Consider the following 25,338-nt stretch of genomic DNA (forward strand, 5'->3'; position numbering starts at 1 on the left):
TGAAATTTTGGAATTTTTGTTTCATATGACTCGTATGCATGATTTGTTCGCATGATGGCCGGAGGGAGGGAGGGTCATTCAAATATTGAGTTTAAGGTGTGATTGGTTAAGTCATATACAAGTGTGGATGAGTTAAATGTTGAATATATATAAGAAATATGATTCATTTCTTCATTGCATTAATGTTTTTGTGAAGAGGCGGTCTCTCTGTCTTGTGGTTTTGAAGCATTGATTTGTTTATGTTTTCGGCGTTCTCCTTGTCTCTTCAAAAATGGTATCATAATCCTAGTTTGACTTGAGAGGGAGCGAGAGTCAATCCCATTGTTGAATCTTTGTATCGCAAGTGTTGTCTTTCTAACAATGTAGTCATGATCTATGTCATGTTTGTGTTGATGATGATGCAAGTATAGAATGTAAGTCACTCGTACTTGAGAGAGAATTGTTGAAGTCAAATCTTATATGTGAATGAGTTAAATATTAAATATATAAAAAAAATTGATTTGTATATATAGTATTTTAAGGTTTTGCTAAAAAGTTACTCCAACAAGTAGTATTGTTACTAGGAATATTTATCTTTTTCTTAGGCATTTATCTTTTAAAAATTACTCTACTAACAAAGAGTAGGAAATCATTCTTACGACATAATGATCGAATTCTTTTTTTCTAATACAAGTAAATATTAAACGAACTCTAGTGGTACTTTTTTGTGCGAATAAAGATGTAGTATAGCTGACAATGGCAATCACATGTAGTTGACTACTTGCAACAACGGCAATCATGCTCCAACAGAGCTTAGTGCAATTTCAGGGCTTTGTCGTTTGCTTAATTATAAAATTTCATTGAGTGTATATTAAAATCAACTTATTTCATTTCATATAAGTAATTGCTTTTACAGATTTTAAAATGCCAGCAAAATCAGTTTTTAACAACCCAAAACCGTTTGGATGAGATGACACAAGTCTCTTTTAACTTAACTAAAATCAAATGTTTGAATTCAGTTTGTATAAAAGAGTTTGCCGTTCATTTAAATCTCACAAAACTCGAGAATTAGTCTCTACTAACTACGCGTGGAGGATATCCAATTTATAAAAAAAGTTCAGCTTTTGCACAGAAAAATTACGAGTCAAATAAAATTTATATTCCTCTGAATTTTCTTGTTTACTTAATAAATTTCATTCAAAAAGTCATCTGTATTTATTTAATTCTACTAATATTTATTATTTATAAAAGTAAAACATGTGTTTATTATTGGCCTGCTTGATAGAACACAATGGGAAATAATGATTTTATTTTATTTATTTGGATAGTTGCTTTTGCATATGCCACTATTTGCTGCATTATACAATTTCTCTGCTGCTGAATGCAAGTTGGTTAATATTTTATTTGGCTAGTACTCCACTTTTTTTCTTTATGGTTAAGTTGTTGTCTCGAAAAAGAAAGAAGGGCAAAATAGGAAAAGAGAAGGGTAAAGAAAAAACAGTGTGTCATTAGTGACAATAACAAGGAAGGAGGGGTCGGCCGCCCAATCTGACCACGATACCTTCTATCGAATTCTTCTTATTATAAGTCCTTTTCAACCTTTTGGTGGCTCACACGCTCATTGCCCCGTCACTGCTACTTCATTTGTTCGTGTCCTCTTTCTATAGGGAATGGAAAGGAAACATGGAGGGTCCAAGCCTCAAATTCAAGGGGTGGTTGCCCTCCCCGTACACTATGCTAAAATGTGTATGTCATCACCAATATTGGAGAAGAAAAATATATTGTCCCAGGGACAATGTATAATACGTTAGGGTTTCAACATCAAACACATCATTTATGCATCTTAAAAAATGAATTTTGATCACTAGACTATTCGACAAAAAAATAAGATTAAATAAGTTTTAAGCTTTTTTAAATTTTTTAATTTTTTTTAATTCTTCTAAAATATTTCTTCAATTTTTAGTGTAAAAAGTTTTTCATCTCTAATTTTGGTCCATACTTTTTAATCAACTTAGATATACCTTTCATATTTGTTAACAAGTCTTTGCATAAATGTTTAGAATATGTTAATTGTTGAAATACCTCATGTAATATACATGAAATTTGAAAATAACCATTGTAAAACCAAAAACACAGGTTATACATGATTTTTTTTTGGGTTAAATATGTTTTTGGTCCCTATAAATATGTCAATTTTTCGTTTTATTCCCTCTAAAAAATTTCTTCAACTTTTAGTCCCTATAAAATTTTCAATCACTACTTTTGGTCCCTATTTTTAATTTAATTTTTGTATTTTTTAATAAAATTGTGCAGAAATGTGTAAAATATTAAAAAAAAATCTAAAAAAAATTAGAATTTTTTAACAAAACACAAATTAAATATGAATTTTTAACCGTAAAAAATATAAAAATTCATATTAAATTCATGTTTTATAAAAAAATTCTAAATTTTTTTGGGAGTGATTCTTATAATTTTTTGAATTTTTCTGGAAAATTTTATTAAAAAATATGAATTCTACATAAGAGTTTACTTTAAAAGAGGGACCAAAAATGAAGATTGAAGGAAAATTTTAGAGGGACTAAAACGAAAAGTTGACATATTTATGGGGACCAAAAACATATTTAACCCTTTTTTTCTTCTTTCCATTTTGATCCTCCAACAGCCTAGTCACGTAGGAGATATTGGCATGACTGAGAATCTTGTCATATGTCTGCTGTCACTCGGATTATTTTGATGATGTGGTATTTTTTGCATAATTTTTTTTCTCACAATTACTTTTTTTTGCATAATTTTTTACCAACGTTATTTAAGGGACTGAAATAAAGAAAAATAAACTATGTTTTGTAGACATAAAGTCCATAAAAGTGACTTAGATGTCATTTTTTAGGACGTTAAAACAATGCTTCTCATGTAAAATTATAAACTTTTGACAAAGAGCGTATTAATTATGAATTTTTATAAGCACCAAAAACGCTAAAATAAAATTAAGAAAAAAACATAAACATCGATCTAGAAATTGAATTTGAGCTGATTTTTACAGAGACTTCTATAAAACTACATATAAAATATCGGTAAAGTTTTATAGAATTCTAAAGATGCCTAAATTTATTTTGATTTTTCGAGCAAAACGTTTAAAATTGCATTTTTGTTTTAAATAAGTATATATACTCACGGGTCAAATATTTTCCTGAAATTTTCCACTCATCTTTAAAACATTATAAGAACCTCCAGCATTCAATTTTGGACTTTTTAAAAGAGAGAATGATTAACTATGAATTGTTTTAAGAAATTCATAAGTATGGGGAATGAAAATTCATAATTAATTCACCCCTCATTTAAAAACTTCAAAATTTCATGGTAGAATTTTTTATGATGTTCTGAACATGGTGCAGAATAGGAAAACGAAATATGACTCGTGAGTATATGCTTACTTGGAACAAAATTTCAATTTTAGACATTTTCGTCTAAAAATTAAAATAAATCGAGGTGTCTTTCAAATGTTATAAAACTTTGACGATCTTTTCTATGTATTTTTATATCGAGGTCTCTAAAAAAAAACTCAAAATTTAATTTATAGGTTGAGGTTTATGTTATTTTAGTTTTTGAGTGTTTACCTCTTTAAAATTCATAATTAAATTGATCTTTGTAAAAAAAAAAATCTAATTTTATGTGGGAGACCTTATTTTAACGTCCTGAATAAGCCTACAAAAATCATAAAAATTTGACTCCTATTCCATTTTCATGGACTTTATGTCTACAAGGTAAAATGGTTCATTTTTTTCTTTATTATAGTCTATCGAATAATGTTATTTTTTTACAAAAGCAAAACGACATTCATTCATTCAAATCGATAGAGTACATCATTCAATACCGCTAAAAACGTAAAGGATGAATATGCGAACAATCTCACATCATCCAAGTTAATAGCATATAACGGCATAATGCCTACAAAAATATATGATAAAATTAAAGTAACAGGAATACCCATGTCTCCGGATCTGCAACATTGAAGCACAAATCTTTGATTGAATAATTGATCTTTCAATATGAATAAAATGAACACCGCAAAAAACGGAAAATCAAACAGCGCCGCACAAGACGACGAACAACACACCACCACCACACTTGGATGACAAAATTATAAAGAAAAAACCTAGATCGATGTGAAAAATCACTTATTTAGATTGAAATAGAGAGAAAAAGATGATAACAAAATATTAATTTGTGGAAAAAATAACTTTTTATATAAAAAATGCCACATCATTAAAGAATTCACATGGTAGTAATCGTGTGGCAAGATTTTATGTCATATTAGCTTCTCATGTGTGATTAAGCTAGTTGAGTCCCTCAAGAGTGATTAAGCTAGTAGAGGACCAAAACATAAAGAATCTAAAACACACGAGTAAAATCTATGTTTTATCCTTACAAGGACTATATTCAGATTGATCATAAAGCATCTTCCGATTGCATTGAAAATTATCTTTTGATGCATGTGTCAAGGTTAATAAGCATTACAAGTTATGGTTTTTCGGTGCCCTTCAACATATAGTATATGAATTGGATTCATCATCATTTTAGATTATAGTTGCCAAAGTTAGTTCGTAGATGCTAATTTTTGTCTATGTATTATTTCAACTAGACCCCTACCCGTGCGATGCACGGGTTTATTTCGAGTTTCACATATAAGCTTTAACAAATTGACTATATTATTAGTCGTCGACATGCTTAAATGTATTATGTATAACATTTGAATAAAGACAATGATACTATTGAATAAATAAATTTATGATTTTTTTTAATCAACTCACCATTTTCCATTCTACAATTGCAAGCAAAAACTCGAACCTTTGTAGATAGAAATAAGCAACATATTAAATGGATTTACGGAACTAATAGCAACCACATGAATAACTACTCTTTTCTAACTATGGAAAGCAAATATGTCATCATAAATATAACTAATGAAGATAAATAAGTTATAACACAGTGTTACAAACTTTAATCGTCATGCTTTGATTAGCACTTATAATGAAGGAACAGGACTTGATGGAAACATGTCTCTGGAACTAAGCGGGAGGTAGAATTACTATGTACAATAAGTATTTCTTTTTAGATTTGTTCACGGCTATAATAAATTAATTGGAAAATCCTGGAAGATTATTAATTCAAATTACTAAAGTTCAAATTCACAGAGAACAACATAATTGGAAGATTATTAATTCAAATTACTAAAGTTCAAATTCATAGAGAATAACATAAAAATGATAACAAAATAGGACAGGGCCAAAGCATATCCAAATTATTGACAAAATTATGCCATGGAAGGCAATTACATTGTTCAATAAAACACTTGAAATTAAGACACCACAACATGTTGAAGAAAACATAAGAAGACCCAAACATTAGACACTAATGCGAACTAACAAAACATAATAAGGCCCTAACAGAAGACACTAATGCGGACCAACAAAACATAAGATACGCGAAACATAACATATAAGATCACTTGGTGTTTTCAAGCTTTACACACATTTTCGGCTCTTTAGTCACGGATGAAACACCACTCTCTTCTTCACCCGCAACACCAAATATTGATACTATCAGCAGGCCTCTTACCCAATGACTTGGTGATTGGGGTTGGCATTGAATCTATTCCAACTAACTTTTCCTTGTCATTTGAATCACCACCTTCAGTAATTTCCTAAAACAAATATAAGTGGTAACATTAGAAATTGTATTAATGTTGATGATTTTAAAAGGTTGTAAAACAAAACAGTACCAAAGCATTTTTTTTAAAGTACAAAAGTTTTTGTCAGCCATGTCACTAAGCGCATAAACATCATCAACTTCGGCATTTTCATTTTCCATCTGTTACAGACATATCACATAATTTGAATACTGGTTTTACAAAATTTATCCAAAAAAAGAAGTAAATTATATTGAACTAATAACTTGATGTCTAATAACTTGCGAACTTGTCAGACAAATGAGTGAATAAGAGATTAATTCCCTTGGGAGAATCAACACAAAATCTTCATCCAAGTTCACACATTTTTTAGTTTTCTATAATCCAAATAACGTAATGAACAAATCAAATTTACATAATACTAAACTTCAATTGTTTTCTGATTAAGAGCAGTGTACCTCCACCTCTCCTTCTCCACAAAATCTGCATCAAGGAACCTAGCAACAAAAGTCCATATGGACATCTTCAAAATTAGCAATGAAGCTTAATTCTGCAGTAATGAACAGAATTAATATATTACCTAAATTAGCAATGAAGCTTAATTCTGCAGTAATGAACAGAATTAATATATTACCTTATCATCCAGCAGAAGCATATGAATGCTTCCTTCCTCTTAGGAGTTGGTGTGATTCAGAATTGAGCAGAGGTGAATTACTCTAACGCTCACGTTAAACTCAATCTTCCCACAGGCAATGTCAGAGATGAATTTTAGGGAAGTGTCTATTTATAAGAGAATGAGAATTTAAAAGTTACTTGTTCTTTATGAAAACCACCCACGATGCTTGGAGTGGTGGATATTTTCAAGGATTTATCAGAGGACTTATGTGAAACCACCCACTACACATTAGCAATGGTTGGAGTGGTAGCTATTTTCAAGCAACAACAACAAATGCAACGTGTTCAGGTTCAAGAAAAACTAACTAAAGCGCATTTCAAGGAAATAATGCTTGAGCTGGAAAATTTCCCTATTTTTAGGGCTAATTCAAATATTTGCCTATAATAACAAAATTGAGACAATCACAATCGATATTACTTGCACAATCACAATCAATATAACTGTAATCTATTTTGATACCAAAAAATGAAAATGAATAAAACAGCATTAATATGAAAATTAGTTCAGTAGTCATACCATTTATAAAATCTGTATCACATTTTGGAGGAGAAATTGAAGGAAAAAGGGAAGAAACGGATGAAAACCAGTCAGCTGTGGGTTGAGGTCGAAGGAAAAAAGGGGGAAAATTGATGAAAATCGTTCAGGAAAGAAAGAAAAAGGGATTGAAAGAGTCTTTAAAATGGGTGTGTTTATATTGGATATCATTTGTTGGAATCAAAAATGTGTCACAAAAGTGCTGGTGGCTTAGTGGGCATAATACTGATAAATTGCCATTGTGCTGCGGTTCGATTCTCTGTAGGGAGTTTTTTCATAAATATTTTTTAAATCCCTGCGGTTCGATTCTCTGTAGGGAGTTTTTTCATAAATATTTTTGAAATCCATCAAAAAAGGTGGGATTAGGTTAAACAGTGGCGGGATTAGGGTTAATCAGCACTGTTTAACATTTATATATGTTAAGATATGTCTGTCTTCAAGTTATGTAATAAGACCAAAAGGCTCTCCATTATGAAGAAGAGACCAAAGCATACTACTGATCATGTTCTTCCCCTTCATGCGTAGAAGAATTCATTCTTACGTTGTATAGAGAGATTATATCAAAAAAGGAAGAACCACGTTTTAAGAGAACCTTTCCAATTGTCGCCTCCTCCAATAAAGGTGACTATCTTGTGGGACCACCCCATATAGTGACCATCCTTTCTTTAGCATGTGTTTCATTGCCTCGTCCAGATGAAGATGTGGATGGAATGTTGCCAGAAGACATATATTTGTTTGGTTTTTACTGTTATAGGCATCAAACATTTATTGTTCCTTTTACCTTTGTTGAATTACCCAAATAATGTTGTAATTCCAGAGTTTTATTTTATTTCAAAAGTTAATTAGAAATATGTTTTATTTTCCTAAAGAGTCCTGATAGGTATACCACCATAGGTGGCAATACCACTCCTACACCCACATAAAAAAATGACATGTGGCAAGGGACATTTTAGAAATTTCATCACACAACCACTCTCTTTTCATCTCCAAACAAATCTCTCTCACTTCACTCTATCTCACCACCACACTCCTTAACCACCACCACTCCCTCTTTCTTTCTCGTCGGCAACCACCACCTTCGTCACCGGCCACCGTCAGTAATACACAAAATCCGTCAGTAATAGTAAAACAAATGTGATATATGTTGGCAAAATGTGTTCTTTCTCTATTCAACTCAGTAGCTTTTTCTTTCATCTATGAAAACCTAAATCCCCAAATTTCTTACTCCATCCATCTATGAAAACAACAAAGCATCAATTGAACCTACTTCTTCAGATCTCTCTCGCACAATGAAAAGAACCGCATAATCTCCAGATTTCATAAGTTGTTGCTGTTACGCACTTCTTCAGATTGTTCAGGTATAAACCTACTTCTTCTTCCCTTTCAATTTTTGGATTCTGTTTCGATTCTGTTCATTATTTGTGTTGCTGTTACACACCTCTTCGATTTTGTTCATTATCTGTGTTGTTGTTACAAACTTCTTCGATTTTGTTCTGATTCTGTTCAATTTCATTATCTGTGTTGTGCTGTATTCAATCTAGAATAACTCAATTTTTTTTTGTTTGTGTTTAATCCTGTTTTTATTTTTATTATTGTGTAATTGATGCAAAATTTGTGAAAAACTGAAGAATAAGTTCCTGCAAGTGTGAAATTAGTGAAAAATTAATTTTTCTGTTTAGCCTAAAAAATTAGGAAAATTATGTTGTTCCAGTGTTGAGTTGTTTCTGAAACTGTGTCTTGTTATTTGATGGAATTGGTGATTTTTATTTGGTGGAATTGTGTCTTATTGAATTGGTTTAAATTTGTGGTTCAGTTCATGAACCACTCAACCATTAAAATGGTTCAGTTTGGTTCAGCTTAGTGATATGGTTTCAGTTAACCACATTTTTGCACACCCCTGGATTCAAGCAAGTGTTAGTATTATTTATGTATATTCTTAGCAATGTTAAAATCTAAAGTAGTGATAAAATATTCTTAGTTGATTACAAGTTATCTGCCACAATTGTGAAGATTCATTGTTCTTTGTTGTTTGTTAGACGTGTCAAATACTAAGTTGAATTTAATTTGATGGTTTCTTTTCTTTCTCTTTACCATGTTTCTTCCGGAACAGCTTTTAACTTGGATTATCCCTTAGATTATGAAAGGTTAACTTGGAATGGATCTGCAATGGTCAGCTTCTAGATGTCACAATAGGTTAACTTGCAAGGAGGAACTACAGGTTTAAAACATAAAATAGAAAATAACCAAACTGACCTATTTCTGGTGCATTTGATTTAATATAGAGGCTTTGAAAGTAATTCAGTAGGGTGGAGAGCACATCTAGTGTATGTATCCGAAGGAATGCTGAACTCATTGGACTTCAATACAATCATGAAGTATCAAAGAAAAGAATGGATCTTTCTTTAATTCACATGCTACATCAGCAGTTGTTTTTCAGCACTTAAACAATGCTGACTGTCTTAGTTACCTTCAATCAATATTATCAAAGTTTGGGAATGCTGGTATGATTTCAAACTTACATTTCTCCAAACTTATTTCAGCTACCAACCTTTTGTGCATTAATTTAATCTTTCTTTTCTTTTTAAAATATTCAGTTCCGACAGTTTATCCTCTGGATATATATATGCCCGTCTCTATATGATCGACAACCTGGAAAGGCTGGGTTCATCATTTCAAAGAGGAAATTCGTAGTGTATTGGATGAAACATACAGGTGAGATGCATGCACCTGTTGCATAGAAACTTTTCATTTTCATGAATCGGATCTTTTCACACATTTAATTTAAGTGAGAATGTGAGAGAGGTAATATTTTCAAGTGAATACATACTTTATACAAATGTTGGTTTGCTTCCATAATTTGTTTTCCAAGGTAATGAATACATGATTTATACACATGTCTTGCTATTGATTCTGCAGGGATGTGCAAGTTAATTGAAAAAAGTATTGTGATGGACACATTTGCGTGATCCGAATTTGTTAGACTCGACATTGAAGTGAATCCATAGCTTGAATTAAGTCCGAATTGACTCTGATCACATGGTTTAAGGCTTGTGTTAAACCTTTGTAAAATTCTCGTTATTTGCTTCACCTATTATTGCTTTCACATCTCTCTATTTGTCAATTCAAGCTGCTCAATCTTCACTATTTTGCAACCAATTTTTTTTCATCGTAAGCTTGTGTTCTGGTTCAGTTTCTGGTGTTGTATTGTGGGATTGTTATGCATGTGTTAGTGTTGAAATGGTGGCATCTAATGTTGTCATATTGAGCTTGGGAGAGAGTTAATTGGCTAGAGTATATGGTTGGTGTTGTGATTCATCTATTTGGCCAGAGTACGATGGCCTTTTATGGCTAGATTTTTAACAGGCTAACATGCCAAAGAAAATTGATGATAACTTGAACAAGATGGGTGCAAGAATACCAAATGTGAAGCTTGTGAATTCTACAATATAATACCAAGCAAAGGTTCGGGTATCCACATGATGAAGATCATCAAATGTATCAGATGATGAAGATCACCAAGCATCAACCGTGTTCACTCGAATAAAAGACAAGTCAAGAAATCGTGTCAAGAGCGGGGTTCTTGGAACACCTTGGGTGAAGAGTGATACGAGGAAGAATAAAAATAGTGTAGTCGCGTAATCAAAATTTAATGTAAATTTTTTTATGCTCTTTTAAGCTTGTAATGTACTATTCCTTCTTTTACTAACTTTCTTGAACAATACTATAGTATGGTACTCACTAAGCTTGTAATGTACTATTCCTTCTAATCGCACTATGTATGGTTTTATGGTTCTTAAGATAGATATTGACAGATTATGAATATGAATATGTTTTGTGTGACCACATTTTTACAAATACGTGACCACTATTTTTTTCATAAATTAGAACTTGTCCGTCTTTAGGCGTGATAAACTTGCCGATTGTAAAACATGTTATTTATGGTTGGAAATGCTTTTAGTGCAGTGATCAAATGAGATTATGCGTTCGATTCGCCTAAAACGAAATTATTTACATCTGGGAAATATAAACTAGCCAAATATATGGTCTGTATGACCACATTTTTACAAATACATGACCACTATTTTTTCATAAATTAGAACTTGTCCGTCCTTAGGCGTGATAAACTTGCCGATTGTAAAACAAGTTATTTATGGTTGGAAATGCTTTTAGTGCCGTGATCAAATGAGATATGCGTTCGATTCGCCTAAAACGATATTATTTACATCTGGGAAAGAAAAACTAGCCAAATATATGGTCTGTATGACCACATTTTTACAAATACATGACCACTATTTTTTCATAAATTAGAACTTGTCCGTCCTTAGGCGTGATAAACTTGCCGATTGTAAAACAGGTTATTTATGGTTGGAAATGCATTTAGTGCAGTGATTAAATGAGATCATGCGTTCGATTCGCCTAAAACGATATTATTTACATCTTGGAAAGAAAAACTAGCCAAATATATGGTCTGTATGACCACATTTTTACAAATACATGACCACTATTTTTTCATAAATTAGAACTTGTCCGTCCTTAGGCGTGATAAACTTGCCAATTGTAAAACAGGTTATTTATGGTTGGAAATGCTTTTAGTGCAGTGATCAAATGAGATCATGCGTTCGATTTGCCTAAAACGATATTATTTACACCTGGGAAAGAAAAACTAGCCAAATATATGGTCTGTATGACCACATTTTTACATATACGTGACCACTATTTTTTCATAAATTATAATGTCTCAGTGACAATTGGCTTGAATTGATTTTTTTTTTTTTGCACATGTAAGTTACAGATAACCAAATAAACGAACAATATAACCATAATTTGTCAAAGGCGTAACCATTTTTTCCCTGCATTCAAAATTCAAAGAGGACGCGACGGAGGTGGGGGCAGAGTGAAACTGTTCCTCTTCCTCATCCTCCTCTCAAATCTACCCAAATTCAAAGAAATCATCTCTCACCACCGTTACTCTCTCATCGACGTCGGAGCCGGATCTAAGCAGAAACGGTGATTGTTTTAAAAGCGAATCTGAATGTCTGTCAGATTTGAAGCAGATGCCGGCGGAGGGAGTGAGGGACGGGGCGACGGGAGGTCGGGTTGTCGACGCCGTAGTTTTTAGATCTGAACAGATTTCAAGAGACAACGACGATATTGACGAGGACGGCGGTTGTGAAGAAGAAGAGGAGGCGGTGAGGTTGTGTTGCAGTCAAATCGTTTTGAAGAGAAGAGGTGGTGATTGTGGTGGTGTTAGGGTCGGAGACGGGTGTGAGAGTGGGTCGGAGGCGCGAGCAAGAGGACGGAGAAGGCTTGAGAATGGGGGCGGCGGCGCTGGTGAGTGATATGTGGGGATAGAGATGAGAGAAGGGAAAGAGAAAGAATGTTACTGTGTTTTTTTTTCCTTCTGTTGCTGTGTTTTTGTTTTAGACTTTTTAAACTGGTTTTTTGAAGAACTGGTTTAAAAGATTTTTCTTTTTTGATATTACAAAAATACCTGCCAGCTAGGAGGTGTATGGAGGAGTGGTATGAAAAGGGGTGTTCATGAATCTTTTTCCTTTACTAAACTATTAATTTGACCACACTTTGATATACTTAGTCAAAGTTGTAAATGTTGAAATTAGCCTTATTTGTAGTTTTCTCTCTCAAATGTTGCATTTATTTTTTTGCTTTGACCATGTGTTAATTACTTCCTAATTATAAGGAACCACCAAACTTGCTCACTATACAAAACCTTACGGTTCTTTTATTTTCAGTAGAAAAAACACACTTGTTACAGAGAACTCACCACAACTCTGATGTATATATCCTTCCTTTCTTTCTCCAAATAAAGGTGACCCGCACAACTCACTACAACAGAGTAATTGTCAAAATAGAAAAATATCCACATATACATACTCTAATTTTACAACAAATAATCGGTCTCATGACTATCATTTGCTTATTCTTGACTTGGTTGCATTTTATTTGACAACGAGTATATTTCATTTTTTATGATATATTATTTGTTAGCTCTTGTGTCTAACATTTTGGATGATATTATGTGTTAACGATAGAATACATTTTAGATGATATGATATGTTATATTGTTTCCTATCTTGTTATATTATATGCATGTGTTCAAAACATGTGTACACAAGTTCAGAAAATTGCAAAATCATGTGCATCCCTAGTTTAGATTCTATAAACTGAAACAATATTTTACTTATTCACTCTATACAATCCAAAACTTGTCAATATACTAATACTCCCTTCGGTCCTATTTATAAGAGAAATTTTGGTTAATAAAATTTAATGTACCTGGTTAAAAAATTGGACCAAATACGTTCACTTTTGTTGACCCAAATTTCTCTTATAAATAGGACCGGAGGGAGTATTCAAACTTGAGTAAAACCTTGTAGATCAGGGTTTGGTACAATTCATATTCTATAATCTGAGCTAGTCAAAGACAATATTTTCTATGGTCAATAATGCACCAATCATTTTTGTGTTCCACAATGCACACAAACTTTTATAAATTGGCGTGTTTGGCTCATTTTCATATTCCACACCACAACATAATGAATATCTAGTTTAAATGAACTCTAACCTAGATGTAGTTTACTACAACATGGGGATAACCTATTATGTTTTTGATTAGTGTTGATTTTACCGTGTCTGATTTGAAAGATCAATTTAACCAAATTAAAATATGTCTTAACCACAACTACACGAGAATGGTATTTAATGTTGAGTATTTGCGGTCTTCAATTGGCTTAGATGGACACATGTGATTCAAATAGATAAAACTCTAGAACAACAATGACGTGAGAATCACGTTCTCTGTACTTGATCAGTATAGTGTGAAGGAACCGATTGAGTTAGACAATTCCTTGGTGAGGTATATTCATGATATTCAGGAAATATGTTTCAACCTAAAACATATGAAGAAATTAGAGCGTGAATGAATGAAGTTGAAGAAGAGATTAATTTGCCTCATCATGATCTTATTTGCGTTTAATTATGTTGTTGCGATTGTTATTGTTGTTGTATTAGTTATTATAATATGTTGAATTAGGTTGTTGAAGTTGTTCTGGCCAATGTAGTCAGGATCGGGATCCTGAGTAGGATTGGCCGGTCGGTGAAGGAAGGTAAACACAAAAAACGTAACACGGTTCGTAAAAACCCACTCAAAGGAAAAATTAAAACTTCACACACACAGACTAAGCATAGGAATTATATTACAAGAACAAAATAACTTATAAATCATAAGTACATTAAATTAAATTAATAAGTCATAATCATCATTCCTCAAATTCCTAACAACCAAGCAGTGAGTTCATAAAGTAACTCAAAATCCAAAAGACTAAGTTCACACGTACTCAAAACATCTATTTTTTTTTGGTGGTAGCCGGGGTTCGAACCCGGACCTTGCATATATTATGCATTGTCCTTGTCAACTGAGCTAAGCTCACGAGGACCAAAACATCTAGTTCATAAGTACTAAAAAAAACCATAAGTTCAAAATAAGTTTCTCAAAAGACATAATTCATAGAAGAAAGACTAGGCATTTAAGCCCAAGACAGTTTCAATCCCATGTCAAGAAGATAGTCATCAAGATCATCAAAACCTCCTTCCCTGTTGTCTACCACTTCAGTGACATCGTCATCTTCTTCTTAATCAATGGAATGAAGCTATAAATCATCCACAATAACATCACTAATACTAACATCTCGTTGATCATCAAGTGAAGATGTCATATTTTCCATCTTCATCATCCTTCACATTCTCAATACATTATTCCCCTTTATCTTTGGAATCAATTTCTTGAGCCTCATAACTATCACTCTTCTTCTTTTTCTTCTTTCCCAATTTTGAGGTAACCATCACAAAAACAACCTTATTCATTATGAGTTACTAGAAGCGATTACTCTTATTAGCGTGAGCCTATTATCAATACTACATATAAAGAAAAATATCTCTTTCAGCTCTTTTGTGCTGACTTTTTCTCTTTCCGAAAATGCCCTTAATTTTAATACAAATAACACAAGTAACAAATAGATAAGAATAAATTTAAATTTTAAAAAAAATGTAACAAACACGATATGAATGTATATATATTTGTCCAATTTTTATTCCTTTATCATTGAAAAAGTGTAACAAACTAGATGAGTATATTTATACTTACTTTTTTATTATCCTAATTATACCCTTAAACAACTTTTTTCTATAATAAAGATTGTTGTTGGTGTCATTTAAAAAAAGAATTTAAATTATATATTTTATATATATTATTGGTGTCATTGAAATAATTAATCATGATTAATTTATTTGTTATAATTTAAAAGAAAAATCATTTATATTTTTAATTTTAATCAAAACCAAAATTTCATAAAAAAATACCGTTCATAATTTTTAAACGTAGGCGCAATAAAAAGAGCGGAAAGACGGACACATGAGTGTTCCTCTTTTCGCTAGTATTTATAACATAAATATAACCATTTTAATAAATACTAAAAGATAAAGCCAAAAAAAAAATGTAAGGTTCATTTTTTATTAAAGGAAATTAGGCCCATGAAATGACTAATCACGATATGTTTTTTTTAAAGGACTAATCACGAATTTTGTTCAACAAATCAAGAAATTGATTTGTCAAATAAAAAAAAAAATCTTTTTTTAGGTGAAATTAAAAGAGCCTTGAAATGGATAAGAGCAACTTCAGTGCACAATGCATTATGCCCAATTTTTTATTTTATTTTTTTATTGATGATAACAACTATAAAAACTAGCATTGTTGTAAGCATGACATGGAAAAGGATGAACTAAAATTTAAGGTGCATCAATTGTAAAACCAACCTAAAAAAAGCTCAAGCATTGAAATCATAGATAAAAAATCACAAGCATCAAATCTATTATTTTATATCATTAATTTTTGTATTATTTTATATTTCAGTTAAAATGTAATTTGTTTTTTTTTATTGTTATGTGTTATTTTTATTCCATTGAAAATGTAGTTTTTATTTTTTGTTATAATTAATTTTGATTCAAAATGAATATTAATTTAACTACATGTAATTACAAATAAAAAAAAATATAAACATGTGGGTTATATTTGAGTTCTTTATAGATAATCTCCATCAAAGTAAAAAATACTAATTTAGATCAACTATAAACTAATTAAATTTTACATGATATCATTCAATTTTTTTTTTTTTACATGATAATCTGATCTACAAAAAATAACTTAGAATATTCACTTTAGTTCACCCAGATAAAGATGATATATTCTATAGTATAGAGACTATTGATGAGGACATAATACAATAGTTTAGCAAGAATCGTGTGCTGCGCAATGTTTGTGGTTCTACAGTAGGGAGGGTACAATAAGAAACGAAGCTTTGGAAACCACTTCTGTTCTTCATCACTTCCCTCCCCTCTCTGGGGGGTTTAAATTTTCCATTCTCACCACTATTTTCCATCACTTTCTCGCGAAAATTCCATTCAAATTCAAAATCATAATCATTCATTCTTTTTCTTCTATTTTCGATTCTCGTCGCAATTCTCATCGATACACTCAACCCTATTTCGTTCACCCTTAAAAAAAACCGTCGCAATTTTTGATTTAGGGTTTGTTTGTTGATTGGAGATGGGTAGCATTGATCGTTCCGATAACCGGTCTTTTCAGACGAATTTCACCGACGAGGGAATAGCGGTGTTAAAGGAAAAATTGAATGAGAAAGTCAAGGAGTTAATGGGGGATACTGATGAAACTCTTGTGGTACGTGTTCATCCACACTATCTTTTAGATTCTTGATTGGTTTTGTTATAATGTTCAGTGTTGCATAGATGAGATTAATTTTGATACATTCATTGTTAGTGTAATTTTTTTTTTACACTGTCGACCTATGAATCACAAACTCGGACACCAGGCACCACATTAACACATGATAGCTGATAATAATTTGAGAAAATAACATAATTGAATGTAATTACATGTGTCTGTGTTGGTGTGAAGACATCATACACACCTTCAATCAGAAGTGCAGCCAACCATTTTAAAAGTAACAACAAATTTAAAAGTAATTGTGATTAAAGTCACACATTTTTAATGATTTGACGATTATGTTTGATTGGTAGCGAGAAGACCTAGAAAAACGATAAGAGAAACTATTAGGAAAGATTCAAAGATTAATGAGTTGGATCCAAACGTGGTTTATGATACAACATTATGGCGAAATTTGATCCATGTAGCCGACCCCACTTACCGGGATAAAACTTGGTTGTTGTTGTTGTTTGATTGGTATTGAAAAAAATCTTTACGCTGACCATGTATATGAATTAATCCTTCATAGATTGCGTATAGGAGCTATATATGAATCATGGTTCTATGAATTCCACTCATTGTTGAAACAAATTTCTTCCCCTGTAGTAATTTTTTTTTTGTTGGTGAGAATGAACAAGGAGATGATGTCACTACAACCATGTTTGGATTTGAGTGTAGTTAATAATTCTGCTTTTGGTATGATTGATAAATAAGTAGGCAAGTTGCCGGGGAAGGTTGTTTTAGATGAACTAGGTGTCTGTTTGATTTCTAATTTGATTCTCTATTTTGTTTGTTTTAACCTTCAATTTCAAAAATATCATATAACAACTTTCTCTTTATTCTTTTATTTAATTTTTGGTACATGTCAGACTTTGTTGAATGAGTATGACATTTTTCCTGTTTAATTTTTTATTATTATACATGTGGTATTTGTAATTGGTTAGCTAAAGGGAATTTACTGTGGGATATTACGATTCCCATACGATGGATTTTTACTTTTATTGATGTAAAGTATTTGTTATTACAAATGAGAATTGAAGTTCACTTACCTAATGCACTGGCAGAATTATGTTATTGTATTACTGAAGAATGGTAAAGCTAAAAATCAAGCGAAGAATGATTTGAATCTTATTTTGGGGGATGACAGTGATTCTTTTGTATCCTGGTAAGTGGTAACTTCTGTTTAGCCCCTTTTTGATAGATACCAGTAAATTTAATGTCAGTGAAAGCAATGCAGTACCTAAAAGTACAACCATGATTCTTTGTTTGTGCTAATTTGTATCTGTGTCTTGTTAACAGGCTGTGGGATCATTTGGCTTTGAATATAGATTTATATGTACAACCTAAGGGATTGCAAGATGAAGCTCCCAAAAGCAAGATTCTATCAAAGGCCCAAGCTGGCGATGATGATTTTCAGAGTTTGAATCAAAAGTCAGAAAGTGTAAAGTCTAGAAGTCGTCGTAACAAAGATTGGAACGGGTTAGTGGGCAGCGATACTGAAGCACCACCCCTGCTGAGCTTTGTGGTTGACAACATGCATTTGGACGAAAAAGTCCAATCTAAAGTCAACCGTGGTCCAAGGGCACCATCTCTTGCACCACCTGTTCAGAGGAAAAAGGGTTGTGCTGTTGAACAACAGAAGACTATGAAGAAGGGTTGTGCTGTTGAACAACAGAAGACTATGAAGAGGGGTTGTGCTGTTGAACAACAGAAGACCAAGGTTTGAAACACTAATGATATCATTCTCGGATATTTTTTTATTTTAGTTCTTCTAGTAAATTTTCAACACTAATAATGGGTTTATCATGTATGGTATAAGTGACATGTATACACAACACATGTGGAACAATAGTTGCTTTAGTGATTTTATTTTCACTTGCTCTGGACACTGCATTCTTGCTCTTTGGAAATGTATTGAATAAATAAATTAGCCCCCCATCACTTATTGTTTATCAATACTCGTTTTCTTTTAGATCCAATGATATGTAAATAAATTATATCCTATTTGAATATAATTTTAGCTCGGTGTTATTTTCCTTGCCCAATTTTATTTTTGTATAATTGAGTGAATACATCTTGATTTTATGCTTTCACAAGCATCTAGCTTACCAAATAACTTTGGCAGAGGGATTCGGTTTCACAAGTAACTATTGATGCTCCTCGACGACTGCTTCAGTTTGCTGTGCGAGATGCAGTGTCTGCTTCTAATTTGGGCACAACAGTGGAACCCTCTTTAAAGCGTCTCCGTGCTGCAGCTTCTTCATCCTACGTTGAGTCATCGATGGTTGAACATCCTCATAGGATGCAGACCATTTCCAACATGGTAAAGTTTAAGTCCTCAGGAAGTGCATTTGATCCGATTAATTGTGATATGTATCCTTCATATGGTAACGTGCAACTTGGAGATAATCAATATCAGGAGGAAAGCCCATATGGTAACGTGCAACTTGAAGATAATCAATATCAGGAGGAAAGCCTATTTTTGTATCACCAAAAAAATGACTATGATGATCAGTATGCTGCAAATATGATGATGTTGGAGCATGAAACTGGTTTTCAAATTGAAGATAACCAATACCAGGAGGAAAGCCCATTTTTATATCATGAAAAAAATGACTATGGTGATCAGTATGCTGCAAATATGACGACGTTGGATCATGAAACTGGTTTTCAATTTGAAGATAACCAATATCAGGAGGAAAGCCCATTTTTGTATCATGAAAAAACTGACTATGGTGATCAGTATCCTGCAAATATGACGACGTTGGATCATGAAACTGGTTTTCAATTCGAAGATCACCAATACGAGGAGGAAAGCCCATTTTTGTATCATGAAAAAAATGACTTTGGTGATCAGTATGCTGCAAATATGACGATGCTGGATCATGAAACTGGTGTTCCTTCTGATTCTTCTTCAGACAATGAAGGGTTTGATGATGTTAATTTCATGAGCAATAGGGTGGGTAGAGTTTCTCAGTTTAGTTCTTCTGGTGGAAAGAGGGGTGAGGATTCACTGATGGGGAACTATAGTGCAGCCAAAAATGATGATAGTATGCTTCTAAAAAAGAATAGAAACCAGGACCAATCTGCTGCTGCACCTAACAGTTCCAAGATAGTGAATATTTCTGTTAATGTAAATGCTTGGAATCCACCAGTCCCAAAACAATACGCAAAACCAAGAAAGGTTGCAGAATTATCTGGTCACAAAACTTTAAACAGTGGAACTAGAGCTCCAAAATCTGGCCTGAGTATGGTGAATGAGAATGCCAAAACTGCGAAAATTGACAGTGGAAAAGTGAGTTGTTTTACTTGCATACAGTCTAATGACACTTGGAGTTTCTGTGAGCTCATTTTCATTGATGTTGTTGGCTTATGGCGTTAACAGGCGAAACCTACTTTGGATTTTCTGAAAGTGACTCAGAAGGCACAACCATCAACTCCCGGTACCGGTAAGTTCTACATTTCTTTGGCGTCAAAGCTTCCTGCTCACAGTAGGCCTGTGAAATATTGTTTTTTTTGGTGTGGGACATAAATTTTACCATTTTTTATTTTATTTTATCACAGCACAATAGAATTTCCATTTCCAATCTATTTATCTGAAGTTGTACTAATTATATGAGCTTTTATGTTCTCAGGTTCAAGTGCTGCTAGTTGTCCGTTAGATGATGCTGACTCTCGAACCATTTTTGCTAGCAATGTAATAACTCTTGCTCCTTTGTTATGGGTTGGGTAGGTCCTTTCGGGGTACTTAGGAATAAGATTTGTTTACTCTAAAGTTGCATATTGATCTTCTCAGGTTCATTTTGCTGCTACCAAAGATGCCATATGTCGGCATTTTAATAAAGTTGGGGAAGTGCTAAAAGCTGTTATAGTTACTGATTCGATAACAGGGAAACCAAAAGGGTAAGAATTTTCAGATGTTCATTTACATTATATGTTTATGACTATACAACAACAACAACCAAGCCTTATCCCACTAAGTGGGGTCGGCATTATATGTTTATGACTATGTTCAAGATTTTTTGTATTTCTCTATATCAATTCACTTTTTTTTCGAGCAGGGCAGCTTATGTGGAGTTCATGTATAAAGAAGCAGCAGATAATGCATTATCACTGGATGGAACTTCCTTCATGTCACGTATTTTGAAGGTATTGATGTATGCATAGTACTAGAGTTATCTTGAGGCTTTCCTCATAATTATTCATATTCGGTTTTCCTCCACGGTTTGTTTGTATCTCTTTAAATTGATTAGATAGTTGATATGTTATAAGCTTTTCATTGTGTCACTAACCTAAGATTAATGCTCTCAATCAACTGCCTGTTGACTGCTACGCTCTTGCATCTGAATGGGTATAAAACACCTGTAAAACATATTTGAAATGTTGGTCCAGGAGTCAGTTCTTACAATTTGTGTCATTATTACATGAAGTTAAGAAATAAATAGAAAAAACCCCACAATAAGAAATCGAAAGTTTTCTATGATTTTCATTAAGGACTCGTTGTTCATGATTCTCCTTTGCCAGTAAAACATGTTTGGAATGTAAGGCCAATAAAATCATCATACCTAGCTGCTTCAAATGTTGATGGAGCATTAGTAAGGCCAAATGGCATTACTATATACTCTTAATGACCATCATCTGTCCTAAATAAATGCAGTCTTTTGAAATCTTCTCTTTCATCCTATTACGGTGATAGCCAGATTTTAAATCCAACTTAGAAAAGTAGTGGGATTCATGGAGCCAACAGCCGCAATCAGCAAATTTATCTTGTATTGTTACCTTGTGAAGGGCTTTATAATAATCCACACACACACTCCAACTAAAATCCTTCTAGAATAGCAGGACTGCAATAATAGGTACTGTTACTGTTCCCAGTAATTCGATTTTGCAACAGGTACTGGACATATCTTTGGATTTCATCATTGTGTAGCGGAGGGCATGTATAGGGGGTAAAAACTAACCGGACCTTTCCCTGGAAGAAAATTAATAGCAGGATCAAAGTTCCTTAGGGAGATAATAGGTTCCTGAAACACTTCAATAAATCTTGCCTGCACTTCCTCCTCTTTATTTTGAAACCTGATATTCATGGTTACTCAATCTATTGTCACCTCTGCCAAAGTTCTCAGCCATGCAATACCTAAAACTAAATCCAATTGACCCATATCCAACACCCAAGCGTCAATGACACTCGAATATTTGCCAATTGCCACATCGATGTCAGAAACCTTCCTCATGTGAAAGTTATATGATTATAACCATCCCCCTATATTATTCTGGAACACCCCCTCCCCCCAGTTCTAATGTACTAATAACTTCCGTTGAAATAAAGTTATGGGTGGCCCCACCGCTATTCTCTGATCCTTCCAGCTTCATTGTCCTGAAAGAATGTGTTTCACTTCCAAACATCACAAATCCAAGCGGTTTGATCCTTGGGGAAGCAAAGATGGTTTCCCCTTTTGATTATTTTCCCATTGCTTGGTGAACTTAGCAAAGAGAGAGCAGAACTTCGAGTGCTCTTGCTGCTCTGACTTGATAGACCCAAAAACATTAGTTCTTGAACCTTTGCCTCCATCGTTGCTAACTCTGTCTCGTTTGGCACAACAAGGAATTGTAATTTGGTTTCTATCTTGTTGCACCGGGACTGATCTGACAGGTCAGACCAATAATACGATGGAACTATGACACAGAATTTTAAGAATAATCCTCTGGTTAATAATCTAAAATGAGGATTACAATTAAATGAAGAAAGGCTATATTTGAACACTAGAAATTTGAATAACAAAATGAAAATATCCCTAAGCTCCCGGAGCGGTTAGCCAAAGCCTATGGCTGACCACTTCTGAAAAATGTCAAACTACTATTTCCCCCTCTAACTTTTCCATAGATTTTTTCCGACCCTACCACTCCCAGAGCAGTTAGCCAAAACCTGTGGCTGAACAACTTCCTCTTATATTTGATTTCGATTTCTCCTTTTTCTTCTAAACTAAACTCTCCATAACTTTCGTCCATGATTCAATCGATCACGTCTTCTTTGGGCATGTACTCTTGGGCTCTATCAGAACTTTCCCAAAGAAATTTGAATAAAAAATATTATGAAACTATGTATGTGTTTTGTAAGAGTTGCTGTCAGTGAACCATTTCCCAATATTGTACTGCCCATTACTCATCCACCCCTTCCAAATGTTTTGATCCATTTCTGTCACTAGTCTCTTGGAAATTTTTTTCGGTATCTTTTTGTACGTAAAGCTAATAAACAAATGCCGGAAGGATGAATTTGGCTGTGTAAAGTCGATATGGATGGCTGATTTCATTAGGCTCATGTTTGATCACTTGAGGAGATTAGTTTGTGATCTGAGGTTTCTTGAGTTCTTGATGTGGCCAGTAATTAATGGCTTTTGAAGGTGTTTTTCCTAGAACTCAATAAAAAGGGATCATATCATGTAACTAACTGATTTACCTACATTTCATGTTTCTAATGCAATTTTAAAATTCTATTCACCAGCCACATGTGTTTTGGTTAATAAATGGTTTGATTGGATAGTAAATTGACTTATTCCTGTACCTAAAAACATTAGTTAGTGACTGAATTGTTTTGCTATTAATCTTGTTACAGGTTGTGAGGAAAAGTACTGCAGAACAACAAGACTATGCTCCAGCCGTGCCATGGTCAAGTGGAGTTAGGGGATCTCCTTATCCTTCTGCAAGATTTCTCAAAGCTCCCATTCCAACAGGTACTGCTGGGGCATTTAGACCTAGGCCCCCAGTTAAATTTGGTGCCAGGAGCTTGCAATGGAAGCGGGATGGCCAAGGCACTTCATCTGACAACGGTGCGACTTTAAATAACAGCAGTATTTCTGCACCTGTTTCTAGAGGTCTCACCTATGTCAGACCAGAATCTAAGCTAGATGGCAGCTTGAGTACAACGCAGTTTAATTCTTCAAAAAATGGTCGCAGACTATAGTTGTTGCATCAGAGTAGCTTAATGTCTGATGGTCCAAAAAACCAAGGAAAACAAACTATTGAATATTAGGAGACACCTGAGGCTTGATTTTTGGAATTTTATTCTCTGTACATGTTGGAGGACAGTTTAGTATCTAGATATTCAAGTTAGCAAGTGAAGTTTAATAGTGTCTATTTTTCATCGCTGGTTGTTGAAGCCACAGATGATAAGGACATGAATTTTGTTAGAATGAATATGGAACTGTTGGGATCCTGACATGAATTTTTCCTCCCAATGTTTAAATTTCTTCTGGATATTGTTGATCCTGACATGGTCTTTTTTTGTCGCTGGATAGTCTTGTGTTACTTTGTAAGTACTATTAGGGAAAGAAAAGTTGAGGTAAAAGGGGAAAACAAAACATACACTAGTGTATTATTGCTTCATTCAACTTCATTGTGTACATAGATACTTGATTCTTTCTATGGTTACAGTTTGTTCTTGCGGTTATTGATGCCTTGCTGGTGTTACTGCTTACATAACATTCACTTTGTTTTCAGTCTTCACTTATGAGTGCATTTTTTATGGTTATTTTGCTAGTCTGTCCTGTGATATTTTTCTTTAAAGTCGACATGCAAATAATAAGGAATTCAAGGGCAACATAAAATGACAGAAGATATGAAATGATATCTGACCAACATAGTTTTATGACCAAACTTTCAATTCGTAAATTTGGCTAGTAATTAACCCGGACAACTTTGAAGAATAATTATTGATTGATATACATTAAGGTTTAGGACTCGGGGTGCTGGAGATTGAATATGTAACAACTAATTCTTACATGACCGGGGTTGAAGTGAGATGATGACATTATTAATAAGGATCCTGATATTTGTACACCCCACTTTTTCACACATTTATTTAAAACTCCATTTTATCTCTATCTCTCACATCATCAACTAGAATTAAATCACATGAAACAAGACATGCATAAAAATTTGATAAAGTATTCTAGTTTACTTTATACTCCCTCCGTTTTAAAATGAGTGTCGCTTTAGCCAAAAAAATTTGTTTCAAAATGAATGTTACTTTACATTTCCAATACAACTTTAATTTTTTTTCTTCCTCCAACTTTACCCTCTCCAACTTTTCTCACACAATTTTCTTTTCTCTCACACAATTTTCAATGCAACTTTAAGTTTGTCTTTTTCTTATAAAGTAAGGCAAGTTTAGTAAAAGTGTTATGTCTAATGATCATTTCATTATATTCCTTAATATACGTGCAAATGGCTAGTAAGTGACACTTATTTTGAAACGGAGGAAGTATGTTTCGTGTCTGTCTTTCTTGGACAATGTATCGAATATTTTCTTTGAGGTATGTCATCAGGGAAGTTAAAACTAGGGGTGTTCATGGGTTGGGTCAACCCAAAAACCCGTCAAACCCACCCAAAAAAACCAAAAAAAGTGGGTTGGGTTAGGTGATTGGGTGGATATGGTTTTAAAAAATGATAAACCCATAAAAAATAATGGGTTTTGGGTAAAACCAGACCCAGACTCAATAAATCCACTTACCCAATAATATTCATATTTTTATTTTCATTTTCATTTTCATAGGGAGGAAGGAGAATAACAAAGGTTTTGGTTATAATCTTTCTTTAAAAAAAAAAATGGTTATAACTCAAGTCTAATTTCAAAAATTGACACAACAAATTCTTTATATTGAAAATCAA

General features: G+C 33.2%; 1 protein-coding gene and 2 long non-coding RNA genes across 11 annotated transcripts; 2 read left to right on the top strand and 1 right to left on the bottom strand.

The window, feature by feature from the left end:
* Positions 1 to 5,180: 5,180 nt before the first annotated feature.
* LOC146898147 (uncharacterized) lies at positions 5,181 to 7,399 on the bottom strand. Of its 6 annotated transcripts, none has more exons than XR_015021926.1 (5): positions 6,858 to 7,399; positions 6,300 to 6,719; positions 6,093 to 6,215; positions 5,759 to 5,847; positions 5,181 to 5,680 (listed from the first exon to the last, which is right to left on the bottom strand). It is a non-coding gene; the product is annotated as an uncharacterized LOC146898147 (long non-coding RNA). The 6 variants fall into 6 exon arrangements; XR_015021923.1 differs by having other exon boundaries at positions 6,093 to 6,245; positions 6,300 to 6,591; positions 6,858 to 7,396; XR_015021921.1 differs by having other exon boundaries at positions 6,300 to 6,591; positions 6,858 to 7,394.
* Positions 7,400 to 7,888: 489 nt separating this feature from the next.
* Positions 7,889 to 10,672, top strand: LOC146898148 (uncharacterized). 3 transcript variants are annotated; one of them, XR_015021919.1, is made up of 4 exons: positions 7,889 to 8,233; positions 8,986 to 9,376; positions 9,470 to 9,587; positions 9,792 to 10,672. It is a non-coding gene; the product is annotated as an uncharacterized LOC146898148 (long non-coding RNA). The 3 variants fall into 3 exon arrangements; XR_015021920.1 differs by having other exon boundaries at positions 9,010 to 9,376; XR_015021918.1 differs by having other exon boundaries at positions 9,158 to 9,376.
* Positions 10,673 to 16,261: 5,589 nt separating this feature from the next.
* Positions 16,262 to 24,118, top strand: LOC146898149 (uncharacterized). Of its 2 annotated transcripts, XM_085732099.1 has the most exons (10): positions 16,262 to 16,626; positions 17,736 to 17,836; positions 17,971 to 18,286; positions 18,323 to 18,391; positions 18,797 to 19,966; positions 20,057 to 20,120; positions 20,307 to 20,368; positions 20,468 to 20,574; positions 20,733 to 20,820; positions 23,285 to 24,118. In XM_085732099.1, exons 1-10 carry the CDS (start codon positions 16,495 to 16,497, stop codon positions 23,630 to 23,632), a joined length of 2,457 nt encoding a protein of 818 aa, XP_085588225.1. In that variant the 5' UTR covers positions 16,262 to 16,494; the 3' UTR covers positions 23,633 to 24,118. The 2 variants fall into 2 exon arrangements, with proteins under 2 accessions (XP_085588225.1, XP_085588224.1); XM_085732098.1 differs by having other exon boundaries at positions 17,971 to 18,391.
* Positions 24,119 to 25,338: the final 1,220 nt, after the last annotated feature.

Source organism: Medicago sativa, chromosome 8 (assembly GCF_051527215.1).
Source record: "Medicago sativa cultivar Bolivia chromosome 8, Bolivia_mono, whole genome shotgun sequence".
Taxonomy (NCBI): domain Eukaryota; kingdom Viridiplantae; phylum Streptophyta; class Magnoliopsida; order Fabales; family Fabaceae; genus Medicago; species Medicago sativa.